The sequence below is a fragment of the Suillus clintonianus genome (genome assembly GCF_016758775.1).
Source record: "Suillus clintonianus strain FC179 chromosome Unknown DEU56scaffold_178, whole genome shotgun sequence".
Lineage (NCBI taxonomy): Eukaryota > Fungi > Basidiomycota > Agaricomycetes > Boletales > Suillaceae > Suillus > Suillus clintonianus.
In genome coordinates this window covers 26,775-46,876 of record NW_024539402.1, presented here as the reverse complement: position 1 = coordinate 46,876, position 20,102 = coordinate 26,775, and the positions used below count along the sequence as shown (strand labels likewise).

The window sequence follows — 20,102 nt, the reverse complement described above, 5'->3', positions numbered from 1 at the left end:
TCCGTATCACCGATCTCAAGCGTTGCACCATGCGAGCGAAACCGTCGGCACAGAATCGCATGAATGTTTTGATCGGACCTGGCGCTGGCGGAGCGGTGGCCGCCTCGGATGCTGAAATCAGGCTCTGCGGCAGCGACACGGCATAGCTAAATACGTACCATATGTGCCGCTAACATTTCCAGCTGCGTCTATTAAATGTGAGTTTGGGCTAGATCACTGAGAAAAGACTTACGCGAGGATTACCGATCTGAGGTCCGTATATCACGCGAGACATGTCTAACGTTAAGTCAATGTGATCAGAGAGATCTGAGCAGATCTGAGCGTATGTATTACTTACCGTGAATTTTCCTAATTTGGCTTTATCGGTTGTGCAGTAGTAGTGATCGGAGAAGGACACTTACGTATCAGTAAAAATCACACCAAATAGAGCCAAACAATTTCGCTCAATGCCGGATCCGTCCGATTGTTCAAATTATACTATGTACAACTTCAATCATAATGCATAATGAATGGGGCAGAGCCGAAGCAGACCAGGTTAGCGTAAACTGCATTGTGTGAATCAGTCAAAAGACTTGAAGCTTGATGCATGATGAGCACTGTTGCTCATACGCTCTATAGCAAAAATTCTAAAAAAGGTAATAGCAAGCGGTTGAGTTGGCAAGGTCACAATGAGTCACTGCTACTACGTACCAGTACACGCAACCACCACGCAACCATCGCTTTAAAAATCCGCAAGCCGTATAATATGGTATGCTGAATTATTTTGACGTGCACAGTTCTAAGTCGGCTGTCATATTTCAGTCAGGAGGCCCTCAACAACAGGTGGCGACATTGCTGGAGCGTGGTATTGGTATCTGGCCAACTCAACTTCCACGGTATGCTGAAGTAGAAATGCTGTGAGCACCCATTAGCTAATACTTTAATCCAAATAACCTTTTCTCCATATCATAAGCGCAGATGATGGATATGAAAATACCTCGGTCCGTGTAAAAGAAATCGATGACCCTGGGTAGGTCGCCTTTGTGACTACTTAATAATCTCAACTCAACGCTATCAACAGGCCCGCAACATACGGGAATTGGCAGGAGTTGGTCCACCCGTTGGGTGGTACCTATTATTATAACAATACCAAGGTGAGCGCCGGCTAGTTGTATAACGGATGCGCTCATATGGAGATTTAGAACGCGTTTACACCAATGAACCTAAGGCGTTATCTAGGTCTACATCATCTCGAGGATTTTATCGATGCGTCGCGGGCTGCAGTAAATGAAGATACATGGATACTTGTCGTTCTCCCAACAATCTTCATGGGAGAAGAACGATTTCAATACTATTACGTGGTCCCCGACCAACACATCATTGCTTGGCTAGAAGATCTAAATGGCGAGCTGCTATTCGGAGAATGTATTCAGACAAGTGAATGGAGACATAAGAGTATGTTGTTGCTTTTACTTTTTCTCAAGTTTGATTTTGATTACATAGGGCTTGAACTCGAGGCTCAATACTGGTAAGCGGTCGATGTCACCTAATTAAACGAGCGTTTCTCACTGGTCGACAGGAAACACTTCGAATTTTTCCCCCATCAGTTCCAAATGGACACCTCGCAAGTGAGACGCATACAAAGAGAACTTTTCTGCTACATTGGAGGTAAGCCTATAGCGCTGCAGCGACTGACAGAGTCACCTGAGATAAAAATAGAAGCCACAATTTTGGGACAATCTTCTGCCGCTTCAATGTTCTGGACTATCGGCCAGATGGGTCAGGTTGGTGCACATTTGACCACCATTGGTACGTGCTCGTGTCTACCCTGCATATCATCCTGACGACCGAGCGACAGAAGGCCTTGTCGATAATGGGATCGTAGAAGAAACTGGCGTGGTATTCTGTTGTACGTGAGCATCGGGAAAATCGGGCCTTTCCGATACTGATTTCTCTTTAACAGGCAGGATATTGTACATCATACATACGCGGTTTTCTTACAATCGGACATTATTAATTTCCCAGATCGTGTAGGGCACCACCAATTTCTGAACCGTCACAACCAACCCGAAGCTCGCCTTATTCGAGGCCATGCAGTGAGAAAGAACCATAGGACGTGTAAACTGCTTGTTTTCATGGGCAACGCTGCAGCTATGGTGCTTTGCATGCCCATCACGATTGATCGCATCAAGAGTACTTCCGTTGATGGTGTCTTGAATGGGGTGGAAGTTAATTCATTTATCAACGATTTCAGCAGTCAAGCGCAAGGTCAAATCACCCTGGTAAGTGCCACGTAAAGGAGAATACCTCTATTTAGTTTTTGTCCTGATAGGCAGGAGTCTCTATCGCCATGGATATCGCCATCCTCGCCATTCCAGGTCTAGGCGCGACAGAGGCCTCACAAGTTATATGCTCTTGTGCTTTACTTTTTGGTGTCGGTTGTATTTTCGCGGGCACGATGGTGCGACACTTTGGCGAGAGAATGAGATCCATGGACTTCGCGGTTCGATTTACACTATCCTTTTGAACCCTAACTGACCTTGCCAATCTCACAGTTATATTACCTGCAACGTAAGACAAAGATGTTCATCGTCATTACAGGCATACCAACTTCTTTCTGTGTACTGAGGTAAGCAATATTTGATCGTGATTACTTGTGTCTCTCATAGAATTACTGGCAGTGTAACGGGTTCCATTCTCGGGTTTCTCTCAGGTGTCGCCACAGACTTCAAGCCTTCTGCGCCGGTAATGATTGCATCCCTTACTACACTCGGCGTTGTGGTGGGTTTTTTGCTTATTTTGGTGCTCGCTAGTTATGGCCCAGGGCCAGGCAGGATGCGGCCCCAGTAGTATCCTTATCTCGATATTTTGGAGGATATTCTTTAGCGGAGTACTGAAAATATAGGGTATATACTTGGGCAAACACCGTGACAGTGTTGCACAACTACTCAGTCCAGTTCCCGAAACCACAGCTGTATTGTATTTCCGTGCTCGTGACAAGCAGTTCATGGTGTCCTGCTCATTTTCTCAGAGCACAAATAAAGGTGAACGAGGACCAAAACTGTCCGTGAAAAGACGTTTAGCCGTCACAATGGACGCAGAGCGGTAAAGCGTTGTCAATAGGCGACCGCAGGGCAAGTTATTACCGTAACCTTTCATCCTTTGTCTTGTTGGCTTCAAGAAACGAGGACTGGATGAGTACAGGCCAAATCAATGGACACTCAGGCATTGACTGAGTATCAGTGGATTCAGTAATAATCAGTATGTACTTCATTTTCAGAACCCCACAGAGGTCAGCGCTCTGACATGAATTCCGCAGCATGTGCCTTTGACTGAATCATTCGGAAGTTCAGACAGACACGGACATGAATCTAGTATGTGCTTCGACATCACAGAGAATTTCGACGGACTCGGAGCGCTGTGTACACAGTGTATACAATTGTTCATGAAGGGTGGAAGGATGGCTCCACGAGCGGTCCAGGTAGAAGGAACGATTGTCTTCCTTCTATCAAGGTCTGAAAACATACGTGAGACTTGTGAGGTTAGTAGTCGTATCCCATCTTCATGAGGTCATTCTTGACTCTGAGACTGCTTGCTTCTGTTTGCTGATCCGGTGATCTATCAATATTATAGATCTACTCTGAGGTTCTGGCACGTAACAGTGCCAACAAACCACTGCCTCGCGAATGAGATGAGGATCAGTGAGGATCCTGTCATTTACGGTCATGACCAAGTCATGACCCAAGACTTGAGTCATTTAACCGCGGATATGGGGCTCTTTTTTTGTTGGTGTTTCGTTTGCGCCTAGGGAATCCTTTAAACCTATGAATTTAGCGAGGATCTGCTGGCGGGACTGTTCCAGAGACTAGGACCCTCGATCCGGTATGAAATCTTCGATTGATGCTTTCAGTGTTATAACCAACACATTTATGGTTTGCAGGCGGTCCCGCAATTGATATTGAACATGGTGCGTGGTAAAGAAAGCTACGAGGCTGGGTTTGGATTTAACAAGATAGTCCAGCGCCAGATAAGCTACATGAAGTTGCTATGCGGTGTGGGTGCCGCCATCCCCTTGTTCTCGTCATCACTAAAATTCAGAACTTCCATAACAATGAACAGGGCCAAAATGTTATTCTACAGATCCAACAGTACGCTGGACGCTGGGCCATAAGAGGTAGCGTTCTTGTGTCATAAACCTCAGCAGTCTTTCTCAATTTCATCTAGGCATTGTCACTGTTGTATTCACCAAGTGAGCTGCACCGCCTTACTTTGCGCAGCAGCATCTTATGAGCATTTTAGGGATGATGTAGGGCTGTATACGTTGTTGCGTAAGTCACATGTAACATAACTCGCAATCATATCACTGACCTTTTTGCAGGCAAATCAGCAACTTTGATGGAAGTGAGTTCTGCGGCTGCGTAGTAATATACTGATTCTTACTTTTGTAAACACTTAGGTGCGCTCTGTCCAAAATCTGGATTGGGCAATGGCAAAGCGCACTCCATTGTGCAGACGGCCGGACACTGAAAATGTAGACAGTGTCGTGCACGTTGTGGGAGGACGTACAGCCTACCTCAACAAGGTGTCCAGGGCCGAAGAGATGCTGCAAGCTGCCGAGGATCTCTTTACAAAAATCACAACCATTTCATGCTGTAACCGCTGGTTGTTGGACAAGACCTTTCTCAGCCAGGTGTTGCACAATAGTCTCCACCTGCCAATCAAATCAGCTGGAGAGCTATCTGAGTGGATTCCTGGGACGTACATTTGCCGCGGTCATGCAAATTTACAAGTCCCACCACTTAGTGAACGGAGCACCAGTGTCCTCGTTTGTCTGCTCTACGTCACCAAGACCACTTGCTATGCCTTGAACATCATCTTGTTGTCCTGCTGCATCGAACCAGATGAACTTATCGACATGATCAATCGACCCTTTCAGATGTCCTTGCTCTATCATTTTTCGTGCCGTTGTCTCTGTGGCTCCAGGTGTTAGATCTAACAGAGCACCGAGACCGCTAAAAGTGATGTTGTAGATTTTTGAACAACGACAGGAACATGCAATATGCGGTAATTGTGTTCAAAGGCAACTAGACATTGAGTGAGTTGTGCAGATCATGAATGTACAAGCCATGCAAGCTAACAATAGCGAAACGGAAATTTGGTCACGTCCTGCAGCTTGCGATGGCATCTCACGATCGAAATCGAAATCGCCCTACTACTATCATATTTGTTCTTACTGGTGGCGGCGTACATGTTGGAGCGAGCCCCCTTCAGAGAGAAGACATGTTTGCGCGATGTCGTAGAGTAGTCACGCAAGTCTTGTCAAGCGCTTGAGGTCATCGTCCTACTCAAATGTCATCACAAAAATTACTCAGCCCAGACATGACTATGTATGGTCATGTCTGCGGTATCAATACCGTCGGATGTATCGGCTGCCGGGCTCAGTATGTATTGCCATCCTAGGGAATGCGAAGTTCGATCAACATATGCGTCTACGTCATACTTCAGCTTGCGACTTTGTTCATCGTGTAGATAGTTCAGAAATTGTTCATCATGTAGATAGTTCAGATATTGTGTATCACTCTGATATATTCATGCAATGTGATGTATTATCAATCTATACGAAGCAACAAGAACTTGTAATACACTGTAATGTACAAAACGCGCGTCAATGCAATGAGTCCACTCATCTATTGGGCAGGATCTGGAAGTAAGGCATGCATTGTGAAGAGAAAATGAAACACTTGAACAGAGAACCATAGTGAAAGTGTGAAAGTGTGAATGCTGAGTGGAATGGAAAAGTGAAGGAGTCCTGTAATAAGATATGAGTACTAGGCCAATAAGATGACAGGAACGTACTATGCAACAAAAATATTCACCCGTCTACCTACTGCGTGTTTGCCTCTTTGCACATTTTACCTGCTGATGATCTTCCTCATCTCCTGAATCCTCGATGCACCTTTGCTTACCCTTACCCTTGCTCTTTGAGTGAGTTTTGGCAGCTGGTGGTCGTTTCGACATTCCATTGCATCAGCAAACTACTTCGTTCTGTACAGAACAAAAGATGCACAGCTTAGTCCCTTCTGTACACTTAACTACAATAACACTTCATTCTGTTAGTTCCTGTACAGACCGCCACAGATGCCCACAGAGAATTGTGCTATGTACAATATTTTAACACTGTGACAAAAAATATTATGTGCTACTGTCCAGTAGCACACTGACCTGTAAAGTTATACCATTCTGTCCACACACACAAAAGCACCTGGCCTTCCCAATAAGTAAGCCTTATAAAGCTTGGTGATTACATGTCTCACCAAGTTTAATAAGGCTTGGGTGTTGTAATTCTCCAACACCAGTGTTTAATCACGCACCAAATACCCATTTTACCTTACAGCTCTTCTCTCTACCCCGCCCAAAAGAGTAAGCCCTGTTCGGGTATACATCCCGCCCTCTCTTAGCAGCTGGCACTTCCTGCAACCCCCGACTTATTCCAAACCTTGTGAAAGGGCGGGCGGCTTCCCACGCCCTTTCCTCCTTTCCTCCACATGCACAACGTTCCAGGGCGGTACAACACACAATCGCCAACAACCCAAGTAATCGGACACTACCCTAGGCACTGCCCTACCCCCTCCAACGTGTTCGTTCTCTGTCAATACCACGTCCTGCCGCCATATCTGCCTGCACACTGTCCTCGTCCCCACTACATTCATCAGGAAATCACTGAGTCTTAGGTTTGTCTAGTTACATTTGATAAGATGGTACAAACAAAGTACATCAGGACCAACCTTGTTAATGGTTGACTGTAAGATACCACATAGTTAATCAATGTCTACTCTCTATGATTTGGCTGAAACATTGAGGGCGTTTGGTATGGGCGTGCTATCGCCAGCCTTTTGGGTGACATTTAAGCATAGGTTCATCATCTCACTCCTTTGGTCATCCGCCTCTCAATTCTTGGTGATGATATTGGATGACTATGTAATGTAACACCCCATAGCTACTCAATGGCTACTCTCTATCATCTGGCCGCAACATTGACGGCCTTTGGTGTGGGCCTGCTACCATTGGCCTTTTGGGTGACATTTAAGCATAGGTTCATCATCTCACTCCTTTGGTCATCCGCCTCTCAATTCTTGGTGATGATATTGGATGACTATGTAATGTAACACCCCATAGTTACTCAATGGCTACTCTCTATCATCTGGCCGCAACATTGAGGACCTTTGGTACAGGCCCGCCACCATTAAACATGCCCGCAAACAGGCAGCCCACACAAAAAATGATAGATCCCTTCAACATAGACTCTGCGACCAATCCAGTACCGACACCTTGTACAGCAAGGAAACCGGCATTGATCACCATGATGACCCCTGCCTGTCATAGGGTGTTAAATGACAAGAAATCCTCCATGATCTGAAATGTTACTTACCAAGGTGATTTGCGCATTGTTCTGAATGTTGAAGTCATTGATGAAGTCTTTGAGGTCAAGATAATTGACCAGACCGTCTACATAAATCTGCTTAAGGCGTTCGCGAACCAAAACTGGAAGGCATAACATAGCAACTGTAAGTATGAAAGGAAAAGGTCCCTGCATTCTAGTCCCTGGGCCCATTGAATGGGTTCGTAATAGGCGGGCTTCAGGTTGGCCAAAGTAGTTCAGGTATTGATGATGGCCTGTATTAGTACTCAGTGTCAATGTCTGTTAAGATGAGGAGACAACTGACGAAGCATGTGATATAGTCTACCTGTCGGTAATGAGATAAGTATATAATCATCGGTTCTTAGAGGCTTACTAACCAAGCAATGCAACACCTGGTTCTGTTATGATTCCTTCAGATTCTGAAAGATCATCTAATATCCGGTCATCAAGGTGCGATAAGATAGAGCAACACACGGGAACATACCGAGACTGGCTAATCAATTGATGAGTTTCTCCATAGTTTCCCTGTTGGAAAATATAGTCGCCGAGGTGGAACTTTCTAACGTCAATGCGTCTGTTGTTTATTCAGGTCACGCTATTCAGTGCTGCATGCTATAGAACTCACCTGCGTGAAACCAATCAAGTTCAGTTCGCAATTGTCGTAGAAAGATGTGATCCAACTTGAAGTCTCGGGGGAAAAACTCTACATGCTTCCTGTTGTGTAGTTTCGTGAATAAATCATGCTATGCCGCCATCTATGATCACTTACCAAAATTGGGCCTCCAGTTCGAGTCCTGCACAATGTAAGGTCAGGTAGAGACATAAAAAGGTCACATACGTTTATGATTCCATTGGCGGGCAGAGTCGCATTCTCTGAAAAGATGGGTGCCATCAAAAGTTTCCAGCCAGCCGATGATGCGTGCCTCCAGTGCCACCAGATAATAGAGGTAGACATCCCCATCCACATTCTGAGTCCTCACCGGCTCAGCAACTAATAAGAGATCTTCATGTGCTCGGGCTCGCGTTGCTTTGACCCAAGCTTCGAATTTGTCAAGGCAATCACTAGAGCAATCCCTTACATTGAATCCAGTGTATGCTTTCTACATTTCCAAAAAAGTAAGTGAAATGTGTACATGCAATTGGTGCTCACCCTTGTCCTATTGTAGTAGTAGGTGGCTCCGGACAGATGAACAAACTCCTCCCATTCCCCATAAACCTCATTCCTGCCAATGTCAGAGTCAAAGCGCTACTATTAGAAAGCAAAAACCGACTTAAGAAGGTCGAATTGCAGCCCCTGCACTGTAAAGTCTGGAACTAGAGGTGGCACCCTGTATATGGTAAAAGTCAGCGTGGATATAATGATATCAAAAGTAATGGGTGCTCACCTTCTTACCTTTTGGGTGTACCGCCCCAACTGCGTCGGCCACGCAGGTGTACTGCGGTCCAGCGGAATCTTCTTCTGTTAAAGGCATCGATCGCGGTCTGAAGCGCAGGGATGAGAGGCTATCAATGGACATACCGGCATTAATGCTGTTAATGTTATGATTTAGATTTTGAGAATTGGAAAATCAACAATAAAAGGTAGATAGATACGAGATCATAGCACGCATAATCTTTCCAAAATGCACGAAGCTTTCGTCGATGTTGATGTGGCGCAGGTTTTGTTTATCTGTAGTTGTAGTGGCTGTGCCGCATGATTCAGTATACTGCTGGACGCGGATGTTGGACAGTATTACCAGTAGTAGTAGGCAAAATCAGATGACGGTGATCTTGAACATTAGAGAGGTGCTGGTATATAGTTCATTCCAAATGACTTCCCCTATAGTACTGCTATCAGGGTTCATAATCATACTCATGTCGAACAAACATATCATCTAACTCCTCTACAATCAATTCAGAACTCTGGTTTTTCTCCTGGTCAAATATATCTCCTTCTTCAACACCTGTGTGATCGTCCTCCAATGCATCCTCCGGCTCATATTCATTTCCGCCAACGTGTTCATTGCAGGGGGCCTCATTGAGACTGATAGTTTTGGGAGGAGGGTTGAGCGCCTCTTCATGAGAGTATACATGCCCTACCCCTAAACCATAATGAAAACACATCAGCATGTCTCGGTCTACAAATCTATGTTATAAATCAGTAAAGCAAAGGTTAAGAAGGTTGATCATACGCACCGATTGACAAAATATTGACACCAATCACTTTTATCGCCGGCTATGCCTGACAAGCCTTTTCCATCCTTGTGTCGCATTTCTTTGGAGAAACAAGGGATGATGTGAGCAGCTCTCATAACATCAGCTGGACTTAGAAATCCAAAGGCATCTTCACTATCCAATGCAGGAAAATAAAGGCGATCCAAGGCGGTCCTGCCAGGGTTAGCATGCCCCACTGGCTCATACCATCGTACAAAAAGAAACTCCATTCTAAGGGCAGTATGATAGGGACCGCCGGTATACACAATGTTAACATGGTGCACTCCTAGCACCCTGGCATAGTGATAGCGCCCACCACAATCACTATTATCGCTAGTGCTATTGAGAAGCATGATGTCGCGGTGTGAGGTCTTGGGATTGATGACATCTTGATCTCGTCGCGTGTCGTAAGTTGTGTAGTTGAAGCGAGCAATGTTATGGTGATATATGCGATTGTGTTTGAAGAGGACTTGATCTGTTCCTCCTTCCGCTTGTTGACATGAATCGCCTGGTTGAGATGTCAGGATGCGCAAAAGAAGATGCTCTTTTAGGCGTGAAAAGTAATTCTATAATGAAAGCATGTTCAGCTATAAATGAAACATTGGTAGAAAAATACGTACCTTCATGGCTGGATCACCTTCATGCAACCGCAGGTAAGAGCCAATGTCGTCATTTGACTTCTCGCTCAGGCCAATGTGGTGGTGTATTCAGGGTTCGTAAGTCATACTATCTGCCGCCTCACTAGCTCTTGGTTCTTCAAGACGATTCTTGATACACCTAATACGGGTTTGGCAACGCTCAATTTGAGTGAGCTGGCGTATGAAGGATTTCCTATCTGTTCTAAGATATCGTCTCTTGCCAGTGCGGTGTTCCAATTCTCCCTGTCCAGATGCTTCAGATAATCAGTACAGCTGCAATTGTCAAAGCTTACCGGTTCAGTACTGTAAGAGTCGGTTGTTCCGAAGTGTCGAATACAAGACACATAGTCTCCGAGCGTGGATCTTGTAAGTCTGCAGGTTGAAGGAAACTGTCCTACGAAGTTTGTTGCGATCCACCGGTTCCTCTACCGTCGTAGTAGTAAGGAGGCCATTGGTAACAGATTTGTTGTTCTTGCCAGCCTGGGTCCAACAAACTGCTTCTTTTGCTTGACAGCGCGAACGTGCATTCACTTCCTTGTCAAGCTCTTTGGCATTGTGGACTGAGCATACCTTGACCTTGAAGTCACGGAGCTGGTTGCCGATATCGGTAGTAGTTGCATCAAGGATATCCAATGTCAAATCTGAATGCATGCGGAGCTTTGATAGGCCGTGCCAATGAGCCAGGGTGAAAAGAAGGTCCTGCACTATCTGGTTTTGAGTAGCGGGAAAAAGACCATCGAATACTGGTATAGCACACTTCAGAAAATCAGCGGAGCTAATCTAGCCTACACGTTGCACGTACCTGGAGGAGATCTTCGAAATTACGCGCCGCCATGTTGGATAGCTCTGATGTATTCGCGGTAAATCTTCTTATAGTAGATCGTCCAAATGATGGAACCAGTCGGTATCTATGAGAGGACATAACAAATGAGCATTCATCTCATTGAGAAGGAAAAAGTTACCAGACCTCCTGTCTAGCTCATGCACTAGATCTTTATCAATAGAACGTATAATCCTAAGTAAATGTATTAGGAGTGAGCGCCAAACTCCAAGTTCCACTTCATGAAGAAGATCCACCACTAGCACTTCAAATATATTGAAGCCTCGACAACTAAGACGCTTAGAAAAGGTGTTCTGACAACCTGTCAGCTTGGCTGAAAGAATCAATCAAGTTGCTTACATAGGTTGGCACCCAAGAGCAAGGTTTCAGTAGATTTTCTACCGCAGTGCTGTCTACTCCATAATTCTTTTCATATATAAGTTTCCTAGCGGCGACAACCAATTGTTCCTGATCGCCATCTGAGCGCTGGTGTGTAGTGCGCTGCTGTCTATCTCGAGTCATACCAAGATTGTGCAGTCGACTCTTTGGAATCAAACATCTTGGACAGGGACATCCACCTAGTTGACGGATAGTTGCGATAAGAGCTCTGGTCTCGTTAGCTTCTGACTTTGTCATTAAAAATGACTCACTTCTCTGGGTAATCTGCCGAGTAAGTGAATATCCTTGGGTAGAACCTACACGTAACTCCATCACAACACAAAATAACGATACCGTGTTTATACACCTCCAAAAACTCTGCATCCAGTAGAATCTCCCACTGCGCCTGGAAGAGCTCTCTCTGCATCAGCAAAACACTAAATTTAGCACAGTTACCATGGCGGCTTACAGCATATTACAGCATATTACAGCAGGTGCAGACTTCTGTAGCAATGTATAGCGATTGATGACGGTATATATAAAATTGCTACAGCGCGACATAGCACCACACATCGCGCTACAGCGAGCAACTCGAGAAGTTGGTACCAGCTCTTCAAGTTGGCTGTGATGTATGATCTCCGAGTCTAAGTTTCAATTTGAACGAAGTACAACTAGTAAGTTTAAAGCCGGCATTTACAAACATTGATTCAAAGTATGTACTACTAGTGTACTTGTAGATGGAAACGGAATGGTATAGTATACTACGTAGTATTAGTATTACTGCTTCACAACTTGAAGCCCATAGAATCGGACGCCACGTCATAATCGAGTGTTTGACTCGGAGTCGCGCTCGGAGATCCTGTATCTAAATAGAAAAATGTCTCAGTAGTAGAAGTGGTCGAATAAATTTAACAGACTACAATTACCTGCCAGTGGTGGCATCAGGAAAAACCCTTCGGCTATATAGAGTTATGTGGGAGAACCCTGACTTTATATAACTTAACAAGTAATTATAGACCTATATTGTTTGTCATTTTGTCAACAAGATCTATTATAGCTATTATAGTAGCCAATAGAATGATATAGCAAAGTTTTAAAAGAAAAGATGTTGAAACTACCATAAGGATTGATATGCGTATTTACTAGACCAATTATTCAACCAAAATTTACTACAACAATCTAATACCGTCCCTGAAGTCCATGCTATAGGAACTTCTGCAGATCCAAAGCAAGGAATCAGCTGACAACTCTGACGTATAGAACTAAGGGATACAATTTCTCCAGGAGGAGACCCTCCTCTCCTGAGAGGTGCCTTTTTCACTTGATACATCTTGTGATCTTCATCAGCGGTATTAGCAAGAGGAGCATACCACTCCACATAAGCTAAAGGTTCTTTTGGCCAATATGTGGGAGCGTCTATAGCTCCATACACTGTGTTGGGTAGTTTGAATATGAGACGGAGGCGACCGACACCTGTTCCTGCAGAAGCATAAGATATAAAGCTAAATTATGAATGCGTCAAAACTCACCTTCAACTCCTGTAGACTCACACTGGTCCGACTTCATGATAATCACTGTATCAAAACACTCCTCCAGTCTTGCAGAAGATGGATGTGCTCGTACCCAATCCTTTTCCTGCTTCATATCTATAGCATCATCTCCCAATTCTTCACGAGCAAACTTGAAGGCATGAAATACGTCCAACTTGTCGAAGGGTACATTACTCAACTCAACTGTCCTTCTACTCAAGAGAGTGGCGCCAGCTCTTTTGGATTGGCATTTGTTGAGAAACACTTTGAGATCGTCAACCAAACCTAGACAATAATAGGTGAGTATGAGGATCATATTATGCATTGTTTGTGAGTATACCTGGACAACGATGAGTGAGCATTATATTTTGTAAGGTTTGCCCTTGGTGTGAGGGGTATTTTGTTAGAGAAATCGTCTGAGGGGAATGTTGCAAATCATGATCTGATCCTTGTTCTTCTCTCTCCTGCCTCTCCAGATATTGGTGGAATAGTGCGACCTTTTCCTGTCTTGTAAGCCAAGCGACCATCTGGGGGCGTTCATTTCTCTTGTTAGTGGCCCTCCAAGCGTCCTTGGCCAAGTCAATATGTAGACGTTCAAACGCCTCTGTATTGTAGTTATCGGTGGAGCCGAAGTAGTGTATGGACTCAACATAATGGACCATGGAGTGGATTTTTGGTATGTTGAGATGGTCTCGAATACCAAGGCATATCAGAATATCTTTGTGTTTGTGGAAGGTGTCAAGGGTGTCTTGAAGATAGCCAAGAGTGACGTCATCATGGCTGGGATACTGAGCAAGGTAAATAAAATCCAGCAGAGAACAATATACCACCAGTACTTTGCGCGGCACCTTCCCAATAAGACATGCCAAGAGAATACAGGCCATATATTTACGCTCCTTGCCAGATATCTGGGAAAGAGCCGACCAGCCATTTTGAAAGTGGCGTACGCCATAGCATGGAGGAAGGGCTCTAATGCGCTCGTCAAGCTCTGAGGGATGGAATAGGTGATCGCACCAGGAAATCAAATGTTTGAATACGCCTTGATACAGCTGGTGAAGGACGTCTGGCACTATGGCTAGGTGGATATTGGTGTATGGGTATCCCTCCCAGAAAGGGTGCTGAACAGTTCCTGACACGTCAGAGGCTTGACACTTGGAATGAAACTGGTGTAGGGAAGGTGATGAGGCCTTTGCTTCTTTGATAACGCCAAGGGTCCAGGTTTGTGTGCGTCTCTCTCCAGGAGTCTTGAGGTTCAGATCATCTGCCGATCGATGACATTTAGGACACGTGCCATACTTGGTGCAAGTCACCAAACACTGCTCCGGATAGTCCGCGACGTAGCAAGCCAAAACTGGATGCACCTTTCTAACCTTTCCGTCACCCCCAGTCACTTCCATGCCCTTCATTCCGGCTTCCTTCAACGGCTCTAGTATGATTCTCATGGAGTCGTGGAATAGTCTCTGTATTCTCGATGACTTCTCTTTCTGAGTGAGGTGAGAGGCCAGTATCTTGTCAACAGAAAGGTAGCCTATAAAAATGACACATGCCTGCTCTGAGGGTTTTCGACGTATGGCCTTGGAAATATTGCCCAACGTTAGATATACTGGGTATGCGGACTTGCTCCCAGAGAACTGTGTGAGTTGCGTCTTATCAGTGGCGATTATGACTGGGGCTAACGTCGCTCCCTCTGGTAGTAGTGCCTTTATTAAGGCCCATTAGCAAAATTGGAATATTAGAGTAGCTAGGCGACTTACCTGAACAGAGTGCCACCATTTAGCTGTCCACATCTCATTGTATATACGATTTGTCTTGGAATGATCAGAAAATATTTTGCAGGGCTTGTATACCGTGTGATCTGTGTGAGCCGGATTCCCCAGTAACATTTTTATAGCCTCAAGTGGATCGCGGTACTGAATAAGATGCTTGTCATCTGGAGCATCAGGAAAGGAAAGGTATTGAGTCTTCCATTTGGCGCGAGCAGGGATACTATCGACGGTCTGATGCATTGCTCTGGTGTTGTGAAATGATATTCCAAGTTTTTCAACGACCTAGCATACACAAGTACAGATTAAATAAAGCATAAATCAGGAAAGCACCGTTCTCACCCCAGGAATGGCTAAAAGACGATCTAGAGAGTTATGTCCAACACCATCAACAACAGCCCACTGAGCAACACGCCAATCTATCTCTGAGGCGAAGGGAGCATACTTGTTCATGGAACCCGTTTCCTCAACATCCTGCATCACAACATCTCCCTGGCTGTCCAATACCCCGCCTTCTTCCCCTAGAAAATACCTCCTCCACTTGGAATGCAATGTCTCGGCCATTTGAATAACTCTCCCAGCAGTGGGATGATTGATCACCACTCATTGATCATCATCATGGTTGAGCATCCTTCTTGAGGGCCCTGCCAGCGGTGGAGGCTCCTGGCCGGAAAGATCTTCAGCATTAGGTGACGGTACAGAAGGGGGACAGATGGGAATGAGGTCGAATTGTTCATCATGGAATTCCTCCATAAATTCCTGGGGGTCCCACTGGTCACCGTTACATCCATTTTCTTCATCAGCATTCTCCTCCTCCCCTACAAAAGGCTCTAACTCTGTGTCGTCGTTAGCGTCGTCATGAATTCCGAGGTCCCGTAACTTGCCCTTGCGATACCACTGGCAACCCTTAGCCTGTGACATATGACTCAGGACGCCTCTGGTGCTTTTGAAGTCTGATCTTCCACAAGCAGGACATGTACGTTCCGGATCATGGACAGTCTGCTGAAGAGCTCTGCGTAGAGATGCCATGTTCAAGTTGTAGCTTGGTAGATGAGGCAAATAAGTTTTAGATTATATTACAATGCCCAAAAACAACTTACCTCTGAGTGGTTGCGTAGTAGTAGTTGGGCTGCAGGGTTATGATAAGATATGTTCCAAGCAGGCCTGGGAATCTGTGCAGCGGCCTGCAGAATTTCACACGCAATTCTTTCACCGTCACAGGACTAGTACAAGGTTATAAGAAGCGCAGGCCACTAAGTACAGCTAGCAATATAAAAGTGTACAAGTATCCATACAGATATGTATTAATCCAATAGAGTAATGCAGCAAACATATGAGCGTCACCTTTGTCCAGACCGACCAGAAGCCACTTTCAATATGCCCTGAAAGTTCATGGATGCTGCGTCCCGCCCTCTTGACCCAATCGCTTCTTTCTCAGCTGGTAACCACTCAGCATCGTGTTGATGCCCTCGAATTGGCAGCATGCGAGGGACCTGCTGCGCTGGAGCCGCCTGCTTTCGATTTCCTGGATTTCTTCTTAGTAGGCAATGTTTCTGATGGTGATGGTTTGGAGCTCTTACGCGACTTTTTGGCAGGAGGTGGTCCATCACGGTCGTTATCTTTAGTCCTCTGCGGCCTTTCCTGGACAGGAGGGCGAGGATCTCCAGAGTGAGAGGGGAGTGGGTCAACTGCCATTGTAGAGGATGATGTCGGGAGATCTGAGGTGCAGAGTGACGGATCCACAAAGTTGGGCATGTCTCCTCCAGGGGACGGGTTTTGAAGATGATATGGATCAGGAGGGTACTCCTCTTGAACAATGTCGCTGTAAACCTGAACAACCACCTCATCGAGCGTGTCGGTGATCTTGAAGGTCTCAACAGGCGTGAAGACCAAATCTGAGGAACTGACCTGAACGTCAGACTGGATTGGACGGCCGTTGACATCCTCTGAATGCTTCAAGGAGAATCGACTCCCCCATCCTTGCTGCTTCTTTTCCATGTCTCTTTCATCCTCCTCCCAATATTGATCTCCCAACCCCGCCTTGTACTCTGTGGGGTTCTCTCGCTCCAAAATGTCCTGCTCCTTGCCAAGTCGCACCATCTCCTGGAGAATGGAAATCATGGTGTCGTAGGTGATAGGGTTGGTGTTCTTGTAACGACAGTTAAAGGGGGAAGAAGAGATGTGCTCGACCACCATGGTACCGAAAATGGCACATCGAAGCTTGTGAATCAAGGGCTTCCAGCAATCGAAGTACCCAGAGACATGGCCTATAATGCTATCATTGAAAGAGAAGTCGGCCGTCATAGTGCTGTACTTCCATTTCGCCGCAAGGTTCCAGTCGTTTGGGTACCACCAATGCTCCAATCCAGCATCCTTCCAGTACTCAGCGCTCCTTTTCACTCCAGGCTCAACGAAGAGCATCAAGATGACAATAATTGCGTAGAAAAATGACTCGAGGTCGTGCATCGGAGAGTGCTGAGGGGATATACCATCGACCCGAAATAGAAGTTCAATAGCAACGAAGGATGCTGCTCCCTAGTGTGCCAGGTTGTCAGCAATCATGACGTCTGTGAAAGCCTTTGCAACTCACCGTCCTTGAAAGATTCTGCTCCATCGAACTCGTATGCCATGGATTAAAGTCGCGATACACCGCATCTGCGTCCGAATCTGCAACTTCTGTTGGGACTTCTGAGTCTGAGGGTTGAGATAACACTGGAGTAGGACTCCTAGCGCGTTTTGGTGTTTTCTTGGACTTACGCCCAGACTGACGACGAGGGTGTTTTCAGCTTGGCATTTGGAAAGTCATCGATCCATCATCAACTATTTGAATTTGAAAAGTGAATGCTCCAAGAGATGGAGCACAGCGCGGAGCATTCACGTATTCTTCACAAATCATCCGAAAATCCTCAACACCTTTCACACCGTCATGTTATCCTGAGGCGCTTATACTCGGACCGCGTGCACCATATCGCGCGCTACTTATTACTGATGTCCCTTTCCCTTGTACACTACAGACTCCCCACGCTTCAGGCAGTCTAGAATGTCCACTCAGCTCGAGACCTGCAATGTAAAACTTAAACAGACCAAAGGCCGCCCTAACGCACCTCCCGTCCGCGACAAAAAATGCAGTCCTAGTATAAGCTGAGCGCATCCCCGAACCCGGCTGGTAAGCACATATCTCTCGTTCAGTAACATCGCTCCACAAACGACACCGAATAAGCCACGCGATGAGACGTTACGCCGTACGAATGTTACCCCGTACGAGTAAAACACCTCCATTAACTTCGAGAACGGTGATATCTATCCACGGCCCTCACAGTGGAAACTCAACACCTATGTATGATAAATATATTGTAGGCAACCAAACGCACCTCCCGCCTACTGACGGCAAGAAATATATTCCCATAAGTTAAGCGCCTTCCAAACCCGACCAAGCAACCCAGACCAGTCATCTCGTTCAGTCCAAATTTCGCTCCACAAACGACGCCGGATAAGCTATAGGGTCTGCCGGGACCATATCAGACAAAAAAATCATCCCAAGGGCATCAGAGCCGTGTGCATCCAGGTCTGTATACCAAAGATGGAGGTGCATGCGCGTGGCGAGGATCGCAAGGATCAAGCACTCACAACTGTAAATGTTTGGTTTTAAGGTCTTCTGAGTAGGAATTCGCAGCGAAGTTAAGGGGTGCATACTCTTTCAAGATGGGGTGGTATATGGACTGGGTGTGCAGAACATCAATGACTCGACAACACAGGGTAATTGGGAGTCCACGCACATGGCCAAACAGCATCGATATGAGGACGTTGACGGCCGAGAGAACTTTCGGAACAAGAATCATCACCGATGATCATGGGAACATTCGTGCTTCCTGACTCACACAGACCAGATGCATAGTAGAATATGTTATGCTTGACCAGGATGGCGTACAGAGGGCCGTTTGTCGTCCGCCAGCATTGTATGACATGTATGAGCGTGAAGGAGATGAGTCCTGGGAGAACACCAATCAGTATGCCACTGTATATGCATGCTTCCGGTTTCTGCCAACAAACCTAGTTGAAATGCAAACAAGAGAAGAAACTGTATGAAGAGAAAGCTAGTCGAGGTCTGGTAGCAGCCTGTGATGCCTGGGATTGCGATGGTCGCAACTGTGAAAGTGGAGTGAGTATGTGCGAATAGTAGTGAGGGGAAGTGAGAGCACAAACCTTGTGATGTGATAACGGTGATGGAAAAAATGACGAGAAATCCAACCGCAGCAACCTGACTAGTTCATGTACCTCGAGCTTTGGATATGGAGATAGTGAGGGTACTTACGAGAAAGGCGGACAACATTGCTGCGAGTGCGATTCTATTGTTGTTCCAGAGCGCATATGTTCTGATTACAAAAAACACTAGATGAATCAGATCAGGAGCACGTGTGTTTAGAGGGGAAGGAGAGATACATTCAGAGCAAGCGACTGATATTATACTTAAAACTGTAGACCAGCACTCAGCAAGGACGTCCATGCAGCATGTACCGTGCACGCACCCGAGTAAAAATTGGACGGTATCCGGCAATTCTGTCAAGTCACGCGGTAAGCAATATTCATCAATAAGTCAGTCCGCTGCATGTTCACATACGTAAGGGTTCCCGTTCGGGGTGAAGTACTCTGAAGCACAATATGTCAGTTCACCATTGGGGGATGTGTGCTGGAGCCGAACGCACGACATAGCTCGGCGGCGAGGAAGAAAAAGGGGGCATGTCGTGTAATGACATAAAGGCCTTTTACCTTGGTACAGCGCGATCGAAGGAGGAATGTCCACTTTGAACAGCATATATCAATACCGGGGCATATTACAGAATGAGCCGCATTACCTCTTCGTGTAGTGAACAAGCATAATCATAGGTCTAGATCAACAAGTTTAGCGGCGAACGGGAATGGATCTGAACAAGCCCACCCAGAATGCAGTCATCGATGCTGAGCTGCCAAGTTAGTACCAGGAAGAAGACTTTCAGAAAATCATACGCACTGCATAGGTACTGGTGGTGCACGGTATATCTGTTATTATATTGCCCTCGTACGACCAAGAAAGTGACGCACTGTCAAGGACTGCAGATTCCTGGCCGCTGCGATATCGTCAGCCGAATGCTCCTTCTGCATGCCTTCAAGAGGTACAAACGGGTTTCACACACCCATCGTGACCTTCTTATCTCATATAAATGAGCTGGAAGCCCATCAAGATGGGGGCGTAAATATCAGGGAAACGATCAGTATCGCAAGCTTTGCTTGAGTATCGTGATGGATCGTTTCACTGGCTGGAATTCGCTCAGTAACAGGCTGCACCGTACAAGACGAGACTAGTTGTACATTGCACCGATGCTAGAGATGGTAGCCCACTCACAG

At 45.8% G+C, this 20,102-nt stretch overlaps 5 protein-coding genes across 5 annotated transcripts; 1 reads left to right on the top strand and 4 right to left on the bottom strand.

Moving 5' to 3' along the window:
- Positions 1-505: 505 nt before the first annotated feature.
- Positions 506-4,506, top strand: DEU56DRAFT_761946 (uncharacterized protein; the record flags this gene model as incomplete). The annotated part of the gene is made up of 23 exons (XM_041350605.1): positions 506-534; positions 619-748; positions 802-875; positions 953-1,009; positions 1,061-1,133; positions 1,182-1,434; positions 1,483-1,507; positions 1,559-1,788; positions 1,838-1,888; positions 2,005-2,261; positions 2,312-2,440; positions 2,535-2,608; positions 2,649-2,760; positions 3,011-3,084; positions 3,260-3,271; positions 3,613-3,712; positions 3,814-3,861; positions 3,920-3,946; positions 4,099-4,153; positions 4,204-4,228; positions 4,290-4,307; positions 4,358-4,380; positions 4,436-4,506. The coding sequence occupies 23 exons, from the start codon at positions 506-508 to the stop codon at positions 4,504-4,506; spliced, it is 1,947 nt and encodes a 648-aa protein (XP_041201307.1).
- Positions 4,507-7,176: 2,670 nt separating this feature from the next.
- Positions 7,177-11,065, bottom strand: DEU56DRAFT_919714 (uncharacterized protein; the record flags this gene model as incomplete). Its single annotated transcript, XM_041358319.1, has 17 exons — positions 7,177-7,353; positions 7,409-7,653; positions 7,704-7,724; positions 7,777-7,830; positions 7,884-7,892; positions 8,025-8,113; positions 8,169-8,193; positions 8,238-8,499; positions 8,550-8,622; positions 8,671-8,727; positions 9,267-9,524; positions 9,575-10,158; positions 10,213-10,269; positions 10,335-10,473; positions 10,524-10,624; positions 10,801-10,986; positions 11,033-11,065. The coding sequence occupies 17 exons, from the start codon at positions 11,063-11,065 to the stop codon at positions 7,177-7,179; spliced, it is 2,370 nt and encodes a 789-aa protein (XP_041201306.1).
- A 1,566-nt stretch (positions 11,066-12,631) lies between these two features.
- DEU56DRAFT_919713 (uncharacterized protein) lies at positions 12,632-15,284 on the bottom strand (the record flags this gene model as incomplete). The annotated part of the gene is made up of 7 exons (XM_041358318.1): positions 12,632-12,643; positions 12,702-12,907; positions 12,958-13,242; positions 13,298-14,657; positions 14,712-14,765; positions 14,805-15,005; positions 15,063-15,284. The coding sequence occupies 7 exons, from the start codon at positions 15,282-15,284 to the stop codon at positions 12,632-12,634; spliced, it is 2,340 nt and encodes a 779-aa protein (XP_041201305.1).
- Positions 15,285-15,416: 132 nt separating this feature from the next.
- On the bottom strand, positions 15,417-15,710 carry DEU56DRAFT_699037 (uncharacterized protein; the record flags this gene model as incomplete). The annotated part of the gene is made up of 1 exon (XM_041347288.1): positions 15,417-15,710. A coding segment is annotated over one exon (294 nt), but the record flags the coding sequence as incomplete, so codon positions are not given.
- Positions 15,711-17,948: 2,238 nt separating this feature from the next.
- On the bottom strand, positions 17,949-20,004 carry DEU56DRAFT_191527 (uncharacterized protein). The gene is made up of 17 exons (XM_041344994.1): positions 19,892-20,004; positions 19,800-19,825; positions 19,729-19,738; positions 19,657-19,676; positions 19,574-19,606; positions 19,424-19,520; positions 19,339-19,367; positions 19,247-19,277; positions 19,161-19,193; positions 19,033-19,109; positions 18,924-18,978; positions 18,771-18,866; positions 18,599-18,709; positions 18,497-18,540; positions 18,414-18,439; positions 18,092-18,349; positions 17,949-18,032 (listed from the first exon to the last, which is right to left on the bottom strand). The coding sequence occupies exons 1-16, from the start codon at positions 19,893-19,895 to the stop codon at positions 18,178-18,180; spliced, it is 864 nt and encodes a 287-aa protein (XP_041201303.1). The 5' UTR covers positions 19,896-20,004; the 3' UTR covers positions 17,949-18,032; positions 18,092-18,177.
- Between the last annotated feature and the right edge of the window lie 98 nt (positions 20,005-20,102).